At 40.1% G+C, this 22,780-nt stretch overlaps 1 protein-coding gene across 1 annotated transcript in view; it reads left to right on the plus strand.

Moving 5' to 3' along the window:
* The window catches only part of GBF1 (golgi brefeldin A resistant guanine nucleotide exchange factor 1), a 116,397-nt gene that overhangs the window by 42,630 nt on the left and 50,987 nt on the right, over positions 1 to 22,780 (plus strand). The window contains exons 4-6 of the mRNA XM_029958478.1: positions 16,439 to 16,570; positions 21,619 to 21,737; positions 22,358 to 22,466. Coding sequence (XP_029814338.1) covers positions 16,439 to 16,570; positions 21,619 to 21,737; positions 22,358 to 22,466 — 360 coding nt within the window. The remainder of the gene's footprint in view (positions 1 to 16,438; positions 16,571 to 21,618; positions 21,738 to 22,357; positions 22,467 to 22,780) is intronic.

Here is a 22,780-nt window from a genome sequence, read left to right on the forward strand (position 1 = left end):
GATTGTCAAAGTAATTGTTGTCCTGTTAATAATTTATCAAATCAATTTATGTTGTCATATTTTATCTAGGTTTTGTATTTTACTGAGTAATAGTAATAGATTTCTGATATTCACGGTTTTTTCCTTTCTGACTTTGAGGTACCTTCACCCCAAGCCTCTTCCCTAGCACTGCTACAGCTCTTCAGTGGCTAAAACGACAGTGCAAAAGATTTGTTTTGAAGACAGTGAGATTCCAGTATGTCAGAGGATGTGTGGATCCTCCTATAAGTCTCATGTCTTCTGCATTGCTGAGTTGACTGTTACTCTGAAAAGATACTAGAAAGCTATGAAACTGCTAGGCCTTATTAGAATTAAAATTTTAATATAGAGCAGAACAAGATATATAGCTCTAAAAAGCCTAATAATGAGGAGTTAGAGAGGGTTTTTTGTTATCTTACCTGGTGGCTGTTCATACGTTAGTTAAATTATTTCTGAGTTAGATGCTTAACTCAGAAATTTTTAATTTAAATAGAGTGCAGTTGTTACTTCTGTTAGTCTGTGAAAATTGCTTTGTTTTATTCTCTTTGCTTGCTGTCCAAAAAGTGCATATTTGTATATGCTGATGTTTGTTCTGTGGCTGCAGGAGCTATTTCAAATAGAGTGAGGAAGAAGAGTCGTTTTGTGAACTATGCAGTGGGTAACAGCATGGCTTAGTGACTATTAGTACAGTTAGAGCAGGGGTAACTCAGCTGAATTCTGTTAGAATGCAATCATACATTAATTTGTATAGAAAAAAGTGAAATGTAAAGGGTCTGATATTTCTAAAATGCTCCCCACCAAAGACTTTCTAAGGCAAATGAATGCCTGTAAATTCAGTTAATAAATGAGCTATAGTCTTCTGAATAAAAGTATTTAGAATTGAAAGCAAATCTAAAAATATAATTTCTTGTTTTGTTTTAATAATTTTGTTTAATAAAAGAATCTGGCTTTTTTATAAGTAAGGCAGCTGCTTACACTTTCATGGAGAACCGGAAAATATAAGAAACTGCTTCCCACAAGGTCACTGAAGATAATAGTTATTGAAGGAGGAAATTGTTAAGGTGGTTTAGATAGTTAAGACAAGTTCCATTTTCTTCTTTCTAAGAGTTGTCTATAGTGCCTGAAATTCCTGAAATTAAAATGAACCGCACCCCAAATCAAACACACTTCAGCAGCTTTCCCAGGTGGCACAGGTAATAATAAATATTGAAACCTTGAACTATAAGTTCTGGTATCTTCTGAAGTCTGTCCTGTTAGGCAGCCACAGTGATCATCATTCACCCATGTAAGTGAAAGAATAAGGACTGCAGTTTGATATGCTAATAAGTAATCACAGGATTCTCTTTGGATCTGCAAGGACTGCAGAATTGCTGAGGCTGGAAGGGACCTCCAGGGGTCACATAGTCGAATTCCCCTGCTTAAGCAGGGCTGTGCAGAGCTGGTCACTCAGGACTGTGGCCAGGCAGCTTTTTAATATCTCCAGGGATGGGGACTGCACATCAAGATACTTTGAATTATTAGAAGTTACCCACCCACCCCCTGAATCTGAACTTGCACTCTGTCCTGTTTATAATCAAGTTCATGATTGGCACATAGAGATCTTTTAAGGGGTTTGTTTGCCATAGTGTGTGAAAGAAATCTTTTTATCAGTTTCTTAGCCAATGTCTAACAATATCCAGTGAACAGTGCCAGCTTCTAGGTGCCCCTCTTCTCCGAGACAGAGAGGAATGTATCATCAGGGCCTCTAGGGTCTAACTACAGTTCTATAATCTGTGAAATTCAAAGATTAGGTGCAAATATACATTGCTATATTGATCTATTGCTGGTTGGGACAGGAAGTACAAGTCATTCTATGTAAAAGAATAAGCGAACACCTGATTGTAATTCAGCCTAAGTAAATAAGCTTATTTTCATGTGATATGATTTAGAGATGAATGATGTCTGTTTTACTTGGACTCTTGGTTAATTTCATTGGAAGAGAACTCCTTTAGAACTCCAGAGCCGTCCTTTGAAGGAGCAGGAGTTTGGAGTAAGTGACCTCCAGAGAACTCTTCCAATCAAAACCTTTCTGTGGTTCTGTGCTGGTTGATCTTGATAATTCTTCATCTTCCCTTTGTAGTTATGTCTGATCAGCCAAGTGCTGCCTGTTTGTTTATAAAATAATCAGTTGATCTTTAAAATCCACGTGTGTTTGCACATGCACGTACTCTTCCCTGTTCACTCTGTACAATTCCTCTTTATATGTACTTGAATGGCACAGATGTCTTAAGTGTCGACTTAGGTGACTTCTGTGCTGACACATCTAGTCTTAAACAGTGGAATTATCTCTGCCAGACTATAGGCTTGGTTTTCCTGTATGTTCCAAAAAATGTGGGAGCAGGTAAGGGAAGGACTGCTTCCTTCCATTTCCCCCCAGAACCTCATCTCTGCTTGAAATGAGAAGTGAGTCTGAAGGATTCTGCTGGTCCCTTGAGAATGTCATTATCCATTTGAAGGAACCTAGCAGGTGAAGCTAATATATAAGGAGCATTTCATTTTCTCCTACTCTCCCAAATGCACACAGTTGTGGATGTTTGTGCTCGACAGAACCAGTGTGAAATTTAGTCACAGCCACAGCATGTGTTCTAATTTTCCAGGGAAACTTTCTCCCAGCTGTGGTTTAACCCTTTCTTCACTCTTTTTTCTGCCTCTCCAGCATTTTGGGAGATTTCAGTGAACAGTTGCTGTGACCAAGAAAGCCTTGAGAGCTGGAAGAAGAATTAGTTCTCAGTGGTCATATTGGGGAAGGGAATAAGATTAAGTAAGGCTGGGTGTTGATGGGACGTATGTAGAGGATTTTATTTTGGTTTTTTTTAGTTTCTTTAAAACAATTGAGACAACCGTATTTTTGCAAACTTGCTATACGGTCCCTGCACCCCTCCATTTTTTGTCCTATGCTAGTGGCAAAACTAAACTGAAGTTACACTGCTGCCAGTAGTCTGAAAGTGCAGCTTATCTGATGTAAGGGCTGCCATACTGTTGTAAAAGTTCTGACCCCAGTAAAGCTGCATTCATCTTAGGAGTTTTGCCATTCTAACTCCTAGGCCTAAATTACGTTCCTGAGGGAGATGGTACAGATGCTGTATTGACCAGGGCAAAAGGGAGTGCCTTTCTTTTAAGCAGAATTTTTTCTGAGAGTGAGAACATTTCCTCTTCATGAAAGGAATCTGCTTGCAGGTATATTTTACAGTTTTTGGAAGCCTATTATAATGAGGAATAAATGTGTTTGACATTGTTTCTCTACAGTAGAGAAGCATATATGGAATTATATTTTAAGTTATCTGTGCATCCTTCTGTAAAAGAAGGAAGCTTCCCAGCAGCAGGAATCTGTATTTCTAGATTTTAAATCTTATTGTGGTAAACAACCATAGTCTGTAATGTCTAGTAGTAAAGTGTTTCCAAGTCATAAATCAGTGTTGAGTCATATTTTACACCATTCTTTGAAAGAGCATTGTCAGAAATGTGGGAAGTAGTGCATACTCAGCATTGCCCACAGTAACATCATGAGGCAGACAGAGGGTACAGACAGACAGAATAAGGTACTCAGTTGTAGAGGGGACATGGTACTTTGGAGCCCACTGTCTTCAGCTGCTCTTTCTCTTTGGCCATATTAAGTTATGTCGTGGCTTCCTTTGCCCACTGCTGCTCTTTTCACTCATTTCTCTATTTGGATTCTTTTTGTACTGTGATTCAGTCATTCACAGAGCAGCAAAATGACATCTCCAGACTGCCTGCTGCCAGATCACAGCAGTTTCAATTGGAAACTTAAAAGCTGAAGCAGGTGCTGGAAACTCTATTCTCCCTTTGGTCTGATTCATTGAGTGCCAGCCTTCAGCTGAGGAATGGGGAGGGGAGGAGAATGGATTTTGTGACTAAAATCTTGGACAGATTAATATTTGTAGTGCTTCAAATAGTGGTGTGAAAGCTCCATAAATTAACTTTGAACTTAATGGAGCTTGAGGTGGTAGCATTGTGACTTGTTTTAGATCTGAAGTTGTGACTCTGGGCCAGGGTGCTGTTTGTTTGTTGATGTTAATATCTGCAGCAGAAGTGGTATTTTTTTAGGGAAGACAGGAACAACATGCTCTATTTCTACTAGTTTTATCAAAGTTTCCAAATTTGATAAACTAGGGGGTGTGTGTGTGTGTGTGTGTGTGTGTGTTTGGATTTTTGTGGTTTGGTTTGGTTTGTCTTTTTCCAGATCAGTTACAACCTGAGTCTGCAGCCTCTGTTTAGAAAACCGATTTAGAAATTTGTTAGTGTTTTCTAGGGATAGTTCTGGAACAAGCTCCTACTTGGTATTTAATTATTGCTACTACTAACCAGTAGAAGATCTGGGAAGGGAAACTCTTCATTTAGTGAATGTTAGAGGGGCTAAATGTACAGTATCAGAGAGAGCTTTTTGTTTCTGATAAGGACAAGGCAGAATTTAAATAATTTAGGTAGGAAGAGACCTCTGGAGATCATCTGCTCCGATGCCCTGCTGAAAGCTGGACCAGCTCAGAAGTGAGATTGTGTTCAGAGTTAAAGCCAGCTGAATTCTGAATATTTCCAGGAATGGAGCTTCTACAGCTTCTCTGAGCAGACTGTTCTGGTGTTTGAACACCCTTCTTTAGAAAGTATCTTTCACAATATCTAGTCGGTATTCCCCTTGTAGCTTGTGTCTGCTGCATCTCATACTCTTCTGCTCTCCTGCATTGCTTTATTCCTGTTAGAAGAGATGCTTTTCCTAAAAGCGTAAGCTTGTCTCTTCATTCTCATATGATCTGGCATGTTTGGAGTGGCTTAGAGGCTTTTTCGTGTGCTGTTTGGGGGAAAAGGCACAATGAATGCTTCTGCTGTGGGCTTTTTAAAGGGCTTCTGTTAATCCAGATATAGCCCTGTAAGCTCTGGGATTTCTTGACCTGTAGTGTGTAACAACAGTAACAGTTGTGGTATAACAGCAACCTCTGAGTCGTGATTTAAGATTATCAGTTGAATTTGGATGTTTGGTTCCAAAACTCGGTCTAGGAATTGCAGTAGTCTTTTGAGTACAAGACATTTACTTCTCTGGATATCACTCAGCACTAACAGGTGGAAGTGCAGGAGGAGAAAGCCCCACAGCTGATGAGGGGTTGTCCGAGGAATGGTTTTGGGAATGCTGAATGGGCATGAGAGATTAAAGCACTTTGAAAGGTTTATCTTCAGACAGTGCTTAGTTATTAGCCTTAGGTTTTTGGAAACCTAATTGAGATGTCATGGATCAAATAGTTTTTGTAGAAGCCTTCAAGTCTCATGTCTCAATGATCTGGAACAGAACTTATGTGTAGGTCTTTTCAGGGCAAATACTACCTTGTGGTTCGTTTCCACTTGTTGTTGGAGAGCAGTGAAAGAGTTAAAGTGAAATATCAGCTGGATGTTTTTACTCACCCTTAACAGGAACAACTTTTGCCTCTGCTCATCACTGATCCTCTTGTCTGTTGCTTCTTTTTTTTTCCTTTTTTTTTTTTTTGGTTAAAAAAATTCTTTTTAATTCAGTGTGATAAAACATCCGTTATTTGTAAGTTGATTGAGCATAAAGTATTTCATTATAAAATGGTCATCCATCACTGGAAGCTGGGGGCTGCAAAAAACATTAACTGTGCACTTTTGGCTGGAATGCAGCTTCTCCAGAATAATGCAGCTTCTGTGTAAAGTATGCAGCATAAAAAAATCAACTGTTCAGGAAAACAGGTGCTCGCCTTGCTCTCCCAGAGCTTTGGGATTTCATCCCAAGTTTTTGGAAGGGCCCTCGAAGTCCTTCTGTTACCTAGAGTCACTTTCTGATTTTAAGCACTGGCCTCAAAGCTGAACAAAATGCTGCTGTGTGTGAAGTGGTTTCATTCTGACAAGGCCGTGAGAAGTTACTAGCAGTTCAACTGCTCCTTTTTAGAAAATGATGTGCTTCTCTGAAAATTAGGTAGCCTTTTTTTTTATCAAGTTCATTAACACTGACACCCCAAAAGTGAGTGGCCAAGCACTGCCAAGTTGTTTCTGGATTTCCCTCCAGGTCGTCCCTGTTAATTTCCTTGATATTTCACAAACTCAACTACTGGCTTTCTATTTGATAAATTATAAAGATTATTTTGATCTTAACTGGTGTTTTACAGTGCTTGTCATATTTTCCTAACTTAAATATCAACCTGAAAAATAGCTTTTTTTCACCAAGAGTTTTAGTTAACTTTTGGGTTTGGGGAAACATGGGTTAGGGCAGGAAGCTTTTATTGGATTGCTATTTCTGCTTTTTGGAGCTGCTGTTTTTGATAATATTTCAAGGTATTCTAGTGGCATGGCAGTTAAGGTGAAATATGTTCCTTTTTTGTATGAGGAGTTTGAAGCAGAGATGAAGAGCAGGAAGAGGAGATGAGTGGCAGAGGCTGAGAGTAGACTGATTTGCCTATCTGTCATCAAGGATCTTCCTACCACTTGATGGTCAGTTTATTTGTATATGTGTTTATATCCTGTCAGAGCAAATTCTGGAGGTCTAAGCTTGAAAATCAAAAGGAAATTCTTCTCTCTTTGGCTTTTTACCACGTCTTGGGAACAAGTACTGTTGAAGTATAATTGTTCTATTCCAGAGGTCGTGGTAGCAGAAATGCCAGGGGTGAGAGGTTAAAGCAGAGTTGTGTCCACTGACCTGTTCAGTGTGTGTTGTGTATTCCAGTTGAGAGCCAGGCTGTGTTGTGCCCTAAGGGGACAAGAGAGGGATTGAAGAAGCCTGTGTAAGTGTGTGAACCATGGGCTGGCTTGAACAAACAGCTGTGTTTATCCGTGTGTTGAAGTTTTGCGCTGTGCTGTCACTTTTAGGTCAGTCTTGCTGGACAGCATGTAGTCGGCGATGGCCTTTGTCAGGATCACTCAGCTGAGCTTCTGAACCATTCAGAAGTTGTTTCTTCTGTCTGGCATCTACTAGATCAAAACCATTAGCAATGGACTAAAATAGATCTATATGGCACTTTCTTAGAGGCCAGTGTTCTGTTTCTAAGGTTAGTGCCAGTGGCCTGTATACCAAGGAGTTACTCATACTCCTTAAACAGGATTGCTTCCCAGGATGCCAGGCGTCTTTCCTCTGCTAAATGACTGCTTCAGAGAGGCTGATGTAATAGAGAGCAGGACCATGGGCTGCTCATGTCAAGCCATACTGTACCTCATTCCTTAGTTGGTGTTTGCAGTCTTCCCAGGAGAGGGGGAAAAAAAAAGTTGCTTAATGTTTTTACTATTGGAATGTCTTAAGGCAGCAGCTGGATTAACTGCCACCAGGCCAGTCTCGTCTCCCTTTTGCTTCTGTTCTCTTTCTACTCCTCTAGGTTTGAAACTAATATCCCCATGAGTTTCACATCATGCTCTCCCTGAGTCTCCCATTTTGCATCTGTGGGAACTTAATATGTGAGTTTTTGAGCTCTGGGCAGTTGTATTTTGCCATTAGCACTTGAGAATTTCACTTTCTGATAATAACATGGCGAGGCACAATGTCTCCTAGATTAGTTCAGGTTGAACAGAAGAATTTGTGTAAATCATAACAGCAAGGTACATTAAACCTGTGAGAGATTTTTGTCATTAAAAGATTGTCTTTCCTCTTGGGTCATCAGGCTTTTCTTCATTTCATTCTTTGGATTTTGTCTGTCTCACTGATGCTTTTTAGATTCTCTGGCAACACAAGAAATGTCTTGGTTTGTTTGGGATTTGTTGTTCTTCAATTTCCTTTTAATTTTTCCCCTTTGCTCTCATGGGCTTCCCTTGAGGAAAGGGTAAAGAGAACCAAGTAACATCCAGACAGCTAATTGATGATAAAACCGTAATCTTTTTCTCCAGCTTCCTAGAAATAGTGAAGCTTTCCTTTTCACAACGTGGTGAATTTGCAATGAGAGCTCTATTCATAGCATGGTAGGCACACAAAGCTGTGGAGAATTACTGTGCTTTAAAATACCAGGGAAGAAGTTTTAATTTCTCCTGGGCTTTTAAATTGCCTACTTAGTTTGGACCTGGTACCGTGCAAGACATGTAAAATATCACAGTGAAGCAAGTCCAGAGACGAAATAGAGTTCTGTAGAGTGTCACAACCTAATTGCTCTTTCTTCAACATGTGCCAATTTCTTTTAGAGAGGAAGAAGAGTGCTTAAACTTGACATACATCAAACTTGTGCTGTCAGTAAGATGAACGGATCAGTCCATCCTCTGGACTTGGTAGTGTGCAATTCCCCATAGGTTTCATTTAGCCTAGTCTGTCTTGTTAGAGTGGCCACGCTCTCTTCCTCGTATTAGAAGGGAACCTTGGGAAACCTGGCCCTAATTCACAACCGCAGCAGATCAATAACTATCAGCGTTTGGTCAAGGGTAGATGAATTTGTCATGGGATGGCTGCTTTTCGGTTTGGTTTATTCTGGTTTAGTAATTTCATTTAGAGTTTAATGTCATTGGCTTGGAGGAGTGCCTGTGGGTTCTGAAGCTCAGAGCTGGTGCAGGTTCATCACAAGAACTGGCTGTTGTCATGTGCATAGTGATTTTCTGCAAGAAATCTTTTGAAACTATTTCATCTGGTTCTGAACCAAGACAAAAGATGAAGCTTGCCTGCATTTAACTCACCCCGTTGTTAATGGGATAGTTTTGTTTGATTTTTCATTTTTTATTTAAGAGTAGATGTTAATCTTCCAGTTACCAGAGAAGCTTGTTGTGATTTAACTCACTGAGGGTGTATGAGAAAGTTGATTTTTCTCCCCTGAAAGCTGTTCAGAGCTTCATGTTAAGCAACTTACACAGGAAAAAAAAAACCTTTGGAAAGGAATAAGATCTCAAATCAGTTTTTGTAGACCATCAGGGAGTTCAGTTTTCTGGAGTAGCATTAAGTGCCATTACAATTGGCATGAGCAGTTTAGAGCTGTGTCTGTCTGTAAAAGCCACAAAAGTAGTTCTATATTTCAGAACCTGTCAGAGGCTCAGGTCAGGTGTATTCCCCCATCTCCTTTTTCTGAGAGTGGTGACCCTCCCTGTAAGGGAGATAATAAAATTATTTAAGTAATTCTGAATTTGCTTATTTCTATTGTATGTGTATAATCTTACTGTGGAATGTGCTAGCATAATGAAGTGGTGCTCTAGTGCTCATCCTCTACTATGATGTAGGAGGAAAGGTTTCACAAAAACAAGGATGGATTAACATTGAAATTACACTTATTACTCTTCATACTGGCACAAAACACTCATAAGAGACCTATTGGGAAACAGTGGGCTTTTACTATGTACAGTTAATTGATTTGTTGCCTTTCATCTGAATTAGTCATGTCCTTTCAGAGGTGTTCAGGTCACAGGATGGGAGGAAATACTCTAGGATTTGTAGCAAGATCATCTCCTGATGACCTTCAACCTTGCTATGCTAAATTACCCATCAGTTTGCTTTAAGACCTATTCCTTTTTTGAAGCAGAGTCTTTTGAATATAACCTCTGACCAATACATGTAAACCATAGCTCAGAAAAAAGTTTGTCAAGACACGATTACACCCATCTCTGCTGTCTCCTCAGTGCTAAGAACTAAGGGCAGAATTAAACAACTTCAACTTCTGAAATAACCTCGTATCCCAACACTCAGCAGTCTGCATGGCTGGCGTTAAAAATTCAAGGTGAAGCAAGTAGTTGTGTCTGTAGTTTTAAGCCCATCTGAATAGAAACCATGAAAGCTTGCCCCTTGTGTAGCTCTATACTTCCCATTGATGGCATTTGCTTTCCTTGTGGTTGAAGTGAGTATCTTCTACTTCTCATAATATCATGCTAGAACAGAATATTACAGCTGGATGAAAAGCCCTTAAAGTAACAGTGGAGACATAACTGGAGTTTACAGTGTAGTTTTGGCTGAAGATACTCTAGGTTACCTGCTTATGAAAAAATGCCCAGGGGTTTTTAATGGTCAGTCAGAACAGATGAATTTGAAGCATGGCATCAGATGAAACCCCTGATAACTAGTGGCTAACACTGGTGCCGCTGTCAGTGCTTCTGCTTCACTGGTAGATGTAAATAATTCCTATAGGAGATGGTATTTAGGTTGACTTTATGCTGCCCTGACCAGAAGATGTGAAGAGTCAAATGCTCAGTATGCATTGTCATCCTTTCCCAAAATAAAAATCTCAGTTCTGAGGAGTGCTTGAGATCTTGGCACTATGGAACAATCATTTGTTAAAGTCATGTTTAATGAAAGGGAGATAAACACATGAAGCTGGAGTGTGACAAATGAAAGCATTTGTGCCATTGTAATGAAATTAGGCAAACAGAACAGGCTTGACAGCTCTGGGTTCCCCTTGTCAAACTGCATTTGTAATTCTAGCCTTGCATTCATGTGAGGCTGTGAATGGCACTGTTTCCCTCTTGATATGGTGGGCCTGGGCCCCTGAATGACCAGTTTAATTCAGAGGGCATTAGCTTTGAAGAGTATATTTTACAGACATACTGAAAAGGATTGCAGTTAATTCACCCTTCTCCTTCATTGGCCTGAATAGCCTTGATTTTTCAGCTTACATTTACTTCTATCATACATAAAGCTTTTGATATCACTTATTATAGTGAAGTATTGATTTCAGAGATACACAAAGGTTGCTTCTACACATCCCCTTGGTATGTATGCTGTGTTGTGCAATCCCTGCATCCTTGTCAAATAGTCTACAGTATTTATGTGTTCTGGAAACTCAGATGTAAGCTTTGGGCTCCTCAGCTTCTCCCTAGCTGGCAGAATCCTGTTCTCTTCATCTATTAAGAGCTTAGGTTGGGAGAAGACAATGATATTTTGGGGAACCTGGATGGAATGTCTGGTGGTTACTTTTTGGTGACCTCTTGTTTATAAGTTTAGTGGACATTGCCATAATTATTTTCAGGAAGTAGAACTTGAGCTTGCTCTCATCACATTAGCTGCTGGGTCAGACTATATCCATGGCCATCTGTTCTCCTTTCAGATCAGAAAATCTCTACCAATGTGCTACACATTGCACTGTGCCACAAGGGCTGGTCTAGAACTTGCAGGAAAAACAAGACCGAAACAATAATAAAAACCTCTTGTAGGGGAGACACCTTACAGGATTCTTTTCACTTGAAACACTGTATCAGAGCTGTGCAGAGGGGAACATAAGCTCAGCATCACCTAGCTTAGCTTTTTCACACTTGTTAACCAACATTGATTGGCTGTTATTGAACTGGGGTTAAATGTCAGACTAAACTTGCTAGCTAGAAGTAGCCAGTGTGTCTTCCATTGCAGGAGCAGGGTGGCATGTGCTCCAGTCAGTCCAGAGAATTCTTTTCAGAGTTGCAAAAAACATGCTCCTCCTCCATTCTTGGCCATAGAGCTGCTGTAATTGTAGTTTTGCACCTAGAACCAGTATGCATGTACTGTTCTGTGCCTGTTACCTAGCTGACTCTATGTAAAGCAAATTCAAGCTCTGCAGAGCTCTGCAGTATGGCCACTCAGTACTTTTAGTTGGTTTTAAAAGGCAAGTACAATTTTGTCCTTTTTACTTGTAACTTATTCACTCTGACTTGCTGAGACAGACTGCAGGGGCTTCTCTCCCTCAAGTGAAAAGACAAAATGTTTTGGTGTTAGGTGAACAGAGAGTTAAAGTGCATATCATGTAGGCCAGAATGGCACTGTTTGCAGAAAGTGGGTTTGAGGATGAGCCGGGAAGCACTTTCTGGTACCTCGGTTTTCTGTGACATAAATTCATTGAACCCCAAGGCAGAAGTCCTGAAGAGCTGGATTTCTGCTCCGTTACAGTGTTATTTTTGTCTTTTTCTCACCTTAGGAAAAGAGAATGCCTGTTCATTTTGCAGTTCAATATGTAAGCAGAGAATGGAATAGCACATGCTTGAAGCATTGCTCTTGTCTGAGCTCGTCTGCATTGGAGAGGTGCGTGGGATACAACTGAGACAGCCTTTCTGAAGGCTGGGCGTCAAAGGCCAACAGCTGCTGCATAAGAGGAGTCCAGGTCATGTGGTTTGGGTTGCAGTTGCCTGTCCTCGGGACAAATGATGTTGAAATAACTTGTCATAAACAATTTTTTCTTGTTCATTTACTCTGATTCGGAACGCATAGCCGATCCTGATAAGAGTCATTCAGGAGTGAAGAGTTGAACTGCCAGAGAAAGCAGCTTATGTGAGCTTTTTAGATCAGGAATGTGCCAACAGTGTGCTAACAATAAGAAAACTCTTCCGAGGGGACCTGCTCCTGTTCTTCAGGAGAAAGGGGACGCCGGAGGTCTGATGCAGCTTGTTTGCTGAAGTGCCAGAACGGCTGGATGGGATTGCTGAAATGGGAGTTAGGTGCTCAAACATGAATTAGTTGTTTAAATATCTTTATAGACATGTGTGTCTAAGTGCAAATAATCCATAGGACGAATGAGAAAGCACTGTGGTCTCAAAGAAATTCTGTCCTCATTAAAATAGCCAGCCTGAAGAGCTGGCTTTCTGATATGCTACTTAAGATACTCTTTCCCTTCTTCTTAATCTCCATGCTCTGCTTTGGGCTAGCTGAGCATTTCAGGGTGTGATGCTGATGCTGGTCTCTGCTTCCCTGAAATTTCGTTGAAGGGACCTGTGTGAAAATGGGAAGCGCTTTCCAGCTGGTCCCCAAAACAGACCGGGCTCTGCATGTGAGACTAAATCATGTTTTAATTTGAGTAGATTGCAAAGGAGGCAGCTTGTATAGGAACCCCTTGTGAAATTTTGTTCTCCTTGTGGACACTTGTTCAGTTTTTCCTCTTGTAATAACCTTGGCTGAAATCATTCTTACAGGGTTGTGGGTTTTCAGGTGGGTTTTTTGTTTGGTTGGGTTTTTTCCTCAAAGTTGAAAGTGGTTACCTAAGCAGAGAACCATCCCATGTTTTCCAGTTCAAATGCTGAGAAATGTCTCTTGCTAGAAAAGAAAACATACTTGGAGAAACCTGTCTATTGACAATTCTCAATTCTCTCACTGGTTATGGTTTTCTCACTTGTAATGCCTGAACTTGAATCTGGCAGAGCAAGAATCAGAGTTCAAAATTCAGAGCTGCTTTTTTTTTTTTGGAATGTTGTTATAAAACAACACTGGTGGAGTTGTCCCTCCAAACATTTAATATTTATCTTATATAGCCTTTGTTTTGTCAAAGGAATTATTAAAGTAATAATTGATTTTACTGCCTTTGCTGAGGTTCTTAGATATTTTCAGGAGAGATGGCATTGCTCAAACAGTTAGGTGATGGCAAGACTTCCTGTAATATCTCCTTCATGAAGTTTAACTGCTGGGCAGAACAATTCCCTCTAAAGGCTGGGGTTCCCCCTTACCAAAGTATTGTGAAAAGAGTGCTAATTGGTTGTGTGCTCTAGATGAAACTTGAGCTGTGCTAGAAAAGCTAGCATGGAGTGCACCTTGCAGTCGTAGTTATTGATCCAAAAGGGCTGGCAGGTTGGTTCTGGGCACTGCCATGTTCCATGTACAAAGCTAAGAAAGCCTTTTGGGGAAAGAGCTGCTGAACTAACTTCACTGAGCTCAACAGGATTGAGTTAAAAGAAAAGGATTTATCTTTGATTTACTGGCTTCTTTGCAAAACTGTTACTTGGTTAAAAACTTCTAGGTAGCTTTAGTGCCACTTTCAGAGCTGAACCTTTTTCAGCCAATGAGAGGTAACAGCAAGAGTAGCTACAGTATGAGTGGTTTTCTGTGCTCCCAAACTTCCCATTGAAGGAAGCACCACTACCAAGATTAAGTTCTGCTTTGAAAAGGGATCTGGTGACTCCTGTAGGTCCTCAATGCCTGCAAATACCTCTGGTAAGAAGAGCTCATTGTAGTAATCAAGTGAATACTCTTCAGATGCAAGCAATTAGCAGTGTCATTGGTGTTTCACTGAAATTTAGATCTTTCAGGCAGTAGTCCTTTAGTGAGTAAGTCCTGCACTAAAAATGCTCTCTTCTTGTCTGGTATATTTTTTTTTCCAATAACACAGCACCAACTCTCTGCTCTAAACAGTTTTACAGCACACACAGTCCATTTCAGTGAGCTTAATGTAAAATGCTGTGTTACCATAAAAGCTGGAATCTCTGAATATCAGGGAAGCTGGCCAGAGTTGCTGCATAATTAATGGTATGTGCCTAAATTAAATCCGAATTATGACAAACCATTTTGTGATTTTCATGTAAATTGGGAATTTCAGTGAGACTGCAGGGGAATCGAGTCTTTAACCACATCAAGATTCACAATTTACTGAAAGTAAAAACCTCAAACTCACCCTACTCTTATAAAGAAAATATCTATTTCTTGTCCCCAAAAATGTGTTAATGGCTAGTGTGGTACCCTGTACATCCTCTGCTGGCAAGTTTGTCTTCATTGCCTCGTTCTACACCTGCACTGATGTACATCTGCTGAAGTCCTATTTTTTTCTTTCTAATCAAAGTGCAGCTTTTTCATCCTTGGACTCACTGGTTTGAAGGAGACTGGAGGAATTGACAGGACTGTGGTCCGTTCTATAGAAAGGATCAGTTTTGGGGAAGAAGAATTTGAGTTTTGATCTCTAGTAGTCTTACTATATTTAATGTTGTCCAAGGGCTTGTAACCAGACAAGTGTTCTATAAAGCACACTTAAATAAACATCGATGAAAGCGTGTCTTACGATCCTCTGCATGTCCATGAGCTATTGAGAGGTGACACAATTGTAATGTCACACCAGGATATTATCTGACAAATTGGGGGAGTTGTTCTTAAGCCAGAAAGATTGAATCATCAGGTTCCTTTTAACCTCTCACAAGTTAGTGGTGTTGGCCTTATTTGAACTGGTGGCTGAAAGGTAAGAGATTGCATCCCTTTTTTTAATTGCAGTTTTGCTTTAGTTAACAGCACTTTGATGTACTTCTCTGTGCTCTTAACTATTTAAAACAAAAACCCCTGCATTGTTCTTCCTCCTTTGCTTCCTTACAATAATTTGTCACACTTACATTAACACGCTTTCTGATAGGCTCTTTATTTTGATGCTTAAGGCTTTTTAATCGGAACTATGATAAAATGGAATTTCTCTTATCTTAGAATAAGGGTTTTTTTCTTTTCCTCAGTAAAATAATTGAATTATGTTAGTAGATGGAAAAGCAACAGCTTTTCTAAGGATTCAGGAAGTACAGTCTTTTTTTCTCCTCTGCCTCAAAGAAGCTCCTATGAGAGATAAGTGCAATATTTGATTATCGATGGTATAAATGCAAGTGATCCTGTCACACTATTAGCCATTAGACTTGTTAACTTTTACTAGGAATAAAAAGTAGGTTTCAGCAAGTTGAGCCAAGTGTTGTACTTACATATTTCTGGTCTCAGAATTATCCAGGTTACTTTTAATACATTTTTCTATGCTTGTGTACTGGCTGTGTTGTGGTTCCTTTCACCTGCTTTTTAATGCTTTTTCTCCTAAATCCCCCCCCAGGGCTCCTCTTATCTTGATTCCTTGTGTTTTATTTGGTTGGGCTTGGTTTTTGGCTTGGTTTGGTTTTTTGATTTGTTTGTTTTTTGATCAATTTTCCTAGTTATGGTTCTTCTCTTTTGTATTTCTTTTTCATTCCCAAAGTGTCCCTTGATCATCTTGGAAAGTTTAGGAAGCTTGTTAGTTGTTTTTTCTCCAGCTCAACAGCTCAGTGCATTTGCCTTTTTGTACTGCAGTTTTAGAGGGGATCCTTCTTGTCCAAAGCAGCAAGTAGAGAAGAGTACCCCTTTTATTTCTTTGGTTGAGAGGCTTATATATTTCTGAGAATATTCTGAGTATTCTAAGAATAAGAAGAGTTTTTAAATTAGTTTATCTTATGGAGTTTTCGTGTCTTTGCCAAGCAAACATTTGGTGTTGCAGAAATGCAATTTGTATTCAAGCAAAGAGCTGCAAGAGTTTCAACCAACCTGGTGGTTGTTCATTTGTACTTTGCATGTAATGAACATGAGGCTGTATCTGTAGTAGGATGTTAGAGAAATAGCAGGAGATGGGGCAGAGATAGTTCATGGGATCACACAATTCAGGAGCAATAGGAAAATGCAACTGTGTCTCCCAATGAATTAAAACATGAATTTAGGCAGCAGTGGCCTCTGTAGCGTTTACAGTGTTCATACAGTCAGACTTTAGAAGGCTTCAGAAGGCTGTTTTGAAGATCATAAGAAACTGAACTTCACAAGCCATTGCTTTTAAAATATATATATATATACATATACATGTATGTGCGTGTTTGTGTGTGTATATATTTAAAAGCAGCACTGACCTTCCCACCAGCCTTCTAAAAGTAAGCTGGAGAAGGCCTTTTTCCTCTGAGATGAAACTTGCTGTAGATTCTTAAAGAGAAAATTAATCCTAATGAATGAAGTCTAATTTAATGTCTCTTTAAAATTCTTTTTATTTTACAGAGCTATCTGAAATTGAACCCAATGTCTTTCTTCGACCTTTTCTGGAAGTCATCCGTTCTGAAGACACTACAGGTCCCATAACTGGATTGGCTCTCACCTCTGTGAATAAGTTCCTCTCATATGCACTAATAGGTATGTTATGTGACTTCCTGGGATTTACCAAAATGCCAGCCAAATGTATCTCTGTGAGCTGTGTCTTTGGCCAGGATACATGCTTGCAGTCTTAGCGTGGAGATCAGGGGAACAGGAAAATTGTCATTTACACTGGGGAAATAGGCATCTGCAGTTTCTTAATATCAAACTGGCTGATCTTTCATGTCGCTACAGAATGTCTGGAGATGGAGCCAAAGCTTCTAGTCTGCCCTGACTGCTGTGTGTGCTTATGGCCTGCTGCAGGACTGTGGTGGGCACCAGCTGCTTTTTAATGCCACCCGAGCAAGAGGCGCAGGGAGGGGACAATACCAGCTTGGATTACAATGTTGTAACATACAGAAACACAGTAGGATTTATTTAGTTTTGTGGACTAATATTTCTGCTCTAGAGTGAGGATGGTTTTTTGCCTGGTCCCAGACCTTATCCAGTGGTGTGCCAGTACTCTTCACTTGCCACAGTTGTCATGGCAGAGACAGTTTTGCTGCTGCCACTTTCAAATCTGCACATTCTCCTTTGTATCTGTGAAAAGCTAATAATGTGCATGTGGTCAGTTCCCATGGCTCAGCTGGCTTGTAACTCATTAGCTGGCTTTCTGTCTGCCATCCATGTGTCATCCTGTTGTTAGTGGTGCTCGATTTTTCTCTGTAAGTTCTGTCAGTACTTTCTGATCATACCTGTGTGAATTACAAAATTTATCTATGTTTGTTTATAAGTAGTCTCATTTGAAGAAAATCATTTTACCAGTATTCTTTCCCCCCAAGTTCAGATTTCTCAGTTCTTTTTCTCCCTCACATTGTAAGTGAACACCACGGAATTTTTGGTACTGTTGTTTTAAATATTTCATTATTTCAAGTTAGGAAGTTAGAGAAAGAAAGGGCTTTATGTAGGTGTAAACCACTTTTGTGGGAAAGGCACAGAATTAAAATGAGCAAAAATGGAGACTTTCAGGAAAAAGATGTTAAGAGTTGGGTGAAAATATAGTGTATTTAGACATCAATTTTTGGACAGCATTTGATGTAATTAAGTGGCAAAAATATAACTAGAATGATGCAATATGACATAACTTCCTAGGACAATGAAGAAATCTTCACAAATATGCCTGTAAAACATGTGCCTCTGAAGGATTAAGCAATAATGCAAAATATATGACTTTTCAGCATTAGAAGGAGGGATGGACTCTTCGTCTAGGCTTTTATGCTCTGTGTGGGATCAGAACATGAGGCTTGTATCACATGTCCAAGACAAATGTCTACACAGGCAACCATCTATAAGTACTTGATTTGAGGCAGAAACAGGAAAAAATGTGGTTAAGAATTTGTAACCTTTCTCTAGCTACTTGTTGTTTAGAATATTAATTGGGTCACTCCAGCGAGGGTGCATCCCTGTAACTGTTGGTGACTGTGTGTCTTTGTAGCAGACAGTGGAAAAGCCTCTCTGCCTGGCTTTTTTGTGGAACAGAACCTGTAATCTGAGACCTTCGTTGTTGCTTCAGGTGACATTCAGAGCAGCCTTGTCCTTTGTGCTGCTCCAGATACCAGTGAGGCTGGGATTAGTGGTGCTGACTGAACATCTGGCTAGGGTTGTGTTGTTAAATTAAAGCTTTTTGGTCTTATAATTTCTTTTTTGTAATATGAGACTAAAGGTAGTCTAAAGACTTTGCCTAAAGATAGTAAAAGCTTAAAACTGTTTTTAATATACAAATCTGTTTCAAACTATATGGAACAAGAAAGAGAGAAGGATGCTGGCACAACCACGGTGGGGAAATTGCAGTGTGGCAGATACTTGTGGTGCATTTTGGGGCTGTGTAACTGACAGGTGAAAACAGCACTTTTTAAAAAAGTGACATTAACTCTATCTGTTTTGTGAGTGGTTGGCTTTTGCTGCACATGCTGGGTCAAAAACCAGGGTGCAGTGAAAGGGCCAAACTCCTCTGATAAATATCTATGTTTCAAATGGCTTTCTTTTCCCATTTCCAAAGTATTTAATTGCTAATCCTTGTGCAGTCTCATTGTTTTTCTTGTTCTGTCACACGTCAGCAGGTATCTGTCTCCTTTTTAGGCCAGTATTGCTGAAGGGTATATTTTAAAACCAGTTAGAAAAGAATAATTCTTGAGTAGGCTTTGAGACTTCTGATCTCTAGTAGTCTGAATTGCAAATTCAGTAATAGTATAGTGTGCAATCCCAGCTCAATTAGATAAAACGACTTGATATCCACCGTTTTAGTAGGAATAGTTACCCTTACAGTGATTATCCTCTGCTCTAAGTACTGCTTTTACAGGAGTTTTAGTAGATAAATTACATAGTAACTTTTAAAGTACTAGAAAACTGTGTGACAATACTAAACTCCCATTGATTTTTATCCCTCAGATTAGTTATTTCCTTGCTCAGCAGTTTTGTGGTAGCTAGTGAGCTGTCAGCCTATTTGATGAGTTCAAACTTTAGCTATTGGAAGACTAGGGGCTAAATTTCAGAGCTGGGGTTTTCTGTATTTTCCTCAGAAAAGGTGTGTGCTCTTTTTATTGTCACAGTGTGTCCACAGCAACTTCTGGCTCTATTTCTAAAGTTAACTTTCCTGGATGTTCCTGAAAACTATGTATCTGTAAGTAAGTAGTTGTTGCTCAGCTTCCAGTGAGATGACTTGCCATTTTAGGGAGTTTAAAGCTTGTTCTCCTGTCTACCTTCTCTGTCTCCTTGGTGATTTATTTTAGTTCCATTAAAGGTAATACTGAACAGCCTTCTGGCTTTCCTGGAGCCTGGATTTTCTGATTTCTGCTTGTTCTTTTGCCCACCTGTTGTAAGACTGCACCCCATATAAAATGTGTATATCTAGATGGGATCTCTAGATCTTTGCATTGTAGGTGGCAATTTTGAAACTGGTGTTTTGCTCATACAAACTTCTTTTTGTTAGTGATTCTGAGCAGACATCGACATATCTTTCTGTACTGTTTTCTCACAAGGGAACAAAGAAACGGGTTGCTTTTTTTCTGTATCTTGTTTCTGCAAGTAGAAGTATCTGTGCTTTTAATTGAACTCAAGAGGCTTTATAAATTGACCTGAATTTGCAGTGCTGTTGCAGGGAGCCAGAACTGAAGTAGTCAGGCGTGATGTGTGTTGAGAGAGAGGTGTTGAAGGTAGGGGCTAGAACAGTGAAGCAGTACTCATAGATCTGTTAAAGAAGCATATGTGCAACTTGCTTGCATTTCCTTTTCACACATACTGTTTATCCATAACTACAACTAAATGTATCCCTAAGCTTCGAGCAACTCACACTTGCTAGAAGAGGTGACAGTGAAGTGAATCTGTGTGTTCTGTCTGTGGGAGCCTTTTCTGCAGCAAGTGGCTTTTTCCTCTTGATTCCCACTTGGCTGCTTTCCACTGTAGTTGTTGAGGTTGGTTAACAGTAATGCTAACGTAGGTGCTGGCATTGTAACACCGCTGGTCTCTGCCTAATTTAATTAAGACGATTCAGAATGGTCCTACATCACCATCGGTGGTTTAAGCTATTATTTCCTTTTATGAATAAGAGTGCATGAGACACCAACATCTGACCGATTTTACTGCCTCTGGTAGAAAAGTGGTAGCTTCTAACAGGATTATAAGCCATTATTGAAGGTACACAGAGAACTGCCTTTGACAGCCAGGCCTCTTACCGAATGCCTCCCTATATCAGTTTGGTATCCTGTTGGGTGGTGCTGCTGAACCAGGTAAAAAAAGACCAGCTGGTCTTAGAACAGACTCCTTGATAGATCAGTGAGGTTTGCCTAGCAAACCAGGAGAGGAATTCACTATCAACTATGCAAGATGTGTGTGTGAACTATGTCAAAAGTAGATAAGCTCTGCTCTTAATAGGAATGTGTAATAGATGGTGAAGCACTGTTCCTATGCAGATTTATGGGATTCTGAAGTACACTGATGACAATTTAGTTTTATGCACTGTTAGAAGTTCCTTATCCTGCAGCCCCTCAGAATCCCCACAGCATGGTGGAGGCTGCTCTGTTTTGACCACAATAAAGGCAGCTTTCTTTAATAACTAGGGCTTAGCCCTTCCTAGGTGTGAATGTTAGTGGAGTCAAAGAGGGAGTCTGCAAAGCTTCTCTGCAAAGCATACAAGGTCTTGCTTGATTCCTTTGTCTGCTTTATTCTTGCTGGAGTTCAAGAGGCCCCATTGCCAATTAATGAGGTATTAACCGTGTTTAGGTTGTCTCCTTTCTTGACTAATGACTGTTTAGGTAAGAGGGTATCAAGATTCTTGCCCAGTGCCATATTTTTAAGTGCGAATGAAATCAAAGCCAGAGGCAGCTTTTCTGAAGCCACTGTAATGTAGCACAAGATACAGTTACTAACAACAATCTCATCCTAAATATTCTCTCAACTGCACCATTGTTTGTAGCTACAAAAGACTGAAACAGAGAGAAGGAGCCTTGATGAGTGATTGAAGTGGGAGGCCTGCAACTCCGATACCTCAACTGTGATTCTGTCTGTCTGCTGTTTTCTCTGGGGAAAGCTACTGGTCCATTCCTTCCCAGCTTTTATTCCTTAGGAAGGATGTAGAACAAGAAACAATTTTCCCTTCTCAGTCTAGTGGAACCTGTTTGGCATTTTCTCCTCATGAGAGTAAATTTTAGGTTCCCTATGTTTAAGCGCTTTTTTTTTCTTTATCCCCGAGGAGGGACTGAATGCATTTAACAGCTGATTGTGGTATAGGTTAGGGAACAGGACACAATCTTAGAAGTTAATATCTAATAACATACAGAACCAGTAACAACTGAATTGTAATTATTTTCTTTGTTAGGTTACATTTTTTTACAAATATAGAAAAACTTAATAAAGTGTTTCTGAAAGCTCCCAGTTATAAAACCTTTCTGCTACTGGGACATGAGTTTTGCTCTTGTAGGGTCAACTTACTGCAAGTCACACAAATTAAGGAAGCAGAAGGCCACACAGTATCTCCGTGTAGATGTCTCCCCACAGAGGTGGTAGGCTGTAGGTGGCTGTTCCCTGACACATATTTTTATTCTGTTATTCAGATCCCAGCCATGAGGGCACAGCAGAGGGTATGGAGAACATGGCAGATGCTGTCACTCATGCCCGATTTGTGGGCACAGATCATGCGAGTGATGAGGTTGTCTTGATGAAAATCCTACAGGTAAGTGGGGAGAAATGGTAATTACCATAATGGTTGCTGCCTGTTGTGGAACATATCCTGTTACATGGAGATGAAGAGGAGGGAGCAGTGTTTTGACTCTGTAGGAGCTTAGTGACAGACTTTATTTTTAAACAGATGGCTCATATACCTGTGGTAAAAGCTTTTCCAAATGAAAATAATTAAAAGCTTAAATTAAATTATTTTAAAATTAGAGGCTTGATAATGTGGTAGTGTTGATAATCCTACCTTGTGCATGGTCTGTGTTAGTGGGGAGTAAATTAAGCATGGAGCTCTGAAACTTATTTTTGAGAAAAGATCTTTGTAGAGACAAACCTATGAACTGTATACCTCTTTTGTCTGTGTACTTTTGAGCAGATACCTAGTTCCTCAATTTAAATATTGGGTAGCATGCAGCATATCAGGCCTCTTTTAGAAGTGGATCAGGAGATCATTCTTGTCTCCTAATGGGCTTCTTGTGCACAGCATTCAGTTTGAAATGAGTCCTGGAGAACCCTTAGGTTTTCTGCTCACGGCAGTCTTTCTTGAGGAAACCAACCTTCTCTTGGAAGTGCATGCAAGTGTCATTGCACTGTGGTACATACGGGTGCTGTTCTTTGCAGGTGTTGAGGACCTTGTTGCTCACTCCGGTGGGAGCCCACCTCACCAATGAATCCGTGTGTGAGATCATGCAGTCCTGTTTCCGCATATGCTTCGAAATGAGACTCAGCGGTAGGTTTGCTCACGCTTCTGCACCTAAGAAATGATCAGGTTTCCTCAGCATTAACTAGTTCTGTTGTAGAAGATGCATCCATGGAAAGCTGCTGAGCCTTGTATTATTGTGTCTTTCTACAACTTCATGGAAAATTTGTAAGGCGCTCCCGGTGCAACTTTGGGCTGCTCTTTTCCCCAGCTGTGTGGCGCCACCGTGTGATGCCGTGACCATTTGCAGCAATGCGGTGTTGGAGCTGGTTTTAATAAATTTGCCGTAATCTCTGTAAACAAGACTCGGAGGGGAGTCTGCTTGAAGAAGCCTCTTGATAATA

This window comes from Manacus vitellinus, unplaced genomic scaffold (genome assembly GCF_001715985.3).
Source record: "Manacus vitellinus isolate BGI_N305 unplaced genomic scaffold, ASM171598v3 scaffold_15_pilon, whole genome shotgun sequence".
In the NCBI taxonomy this organism is placed as follows: Eukaryota; Metazoa; Chordata; class Aves; order Passeriformes; family Pipridae; genus Manacus; species Manacus vitellinus.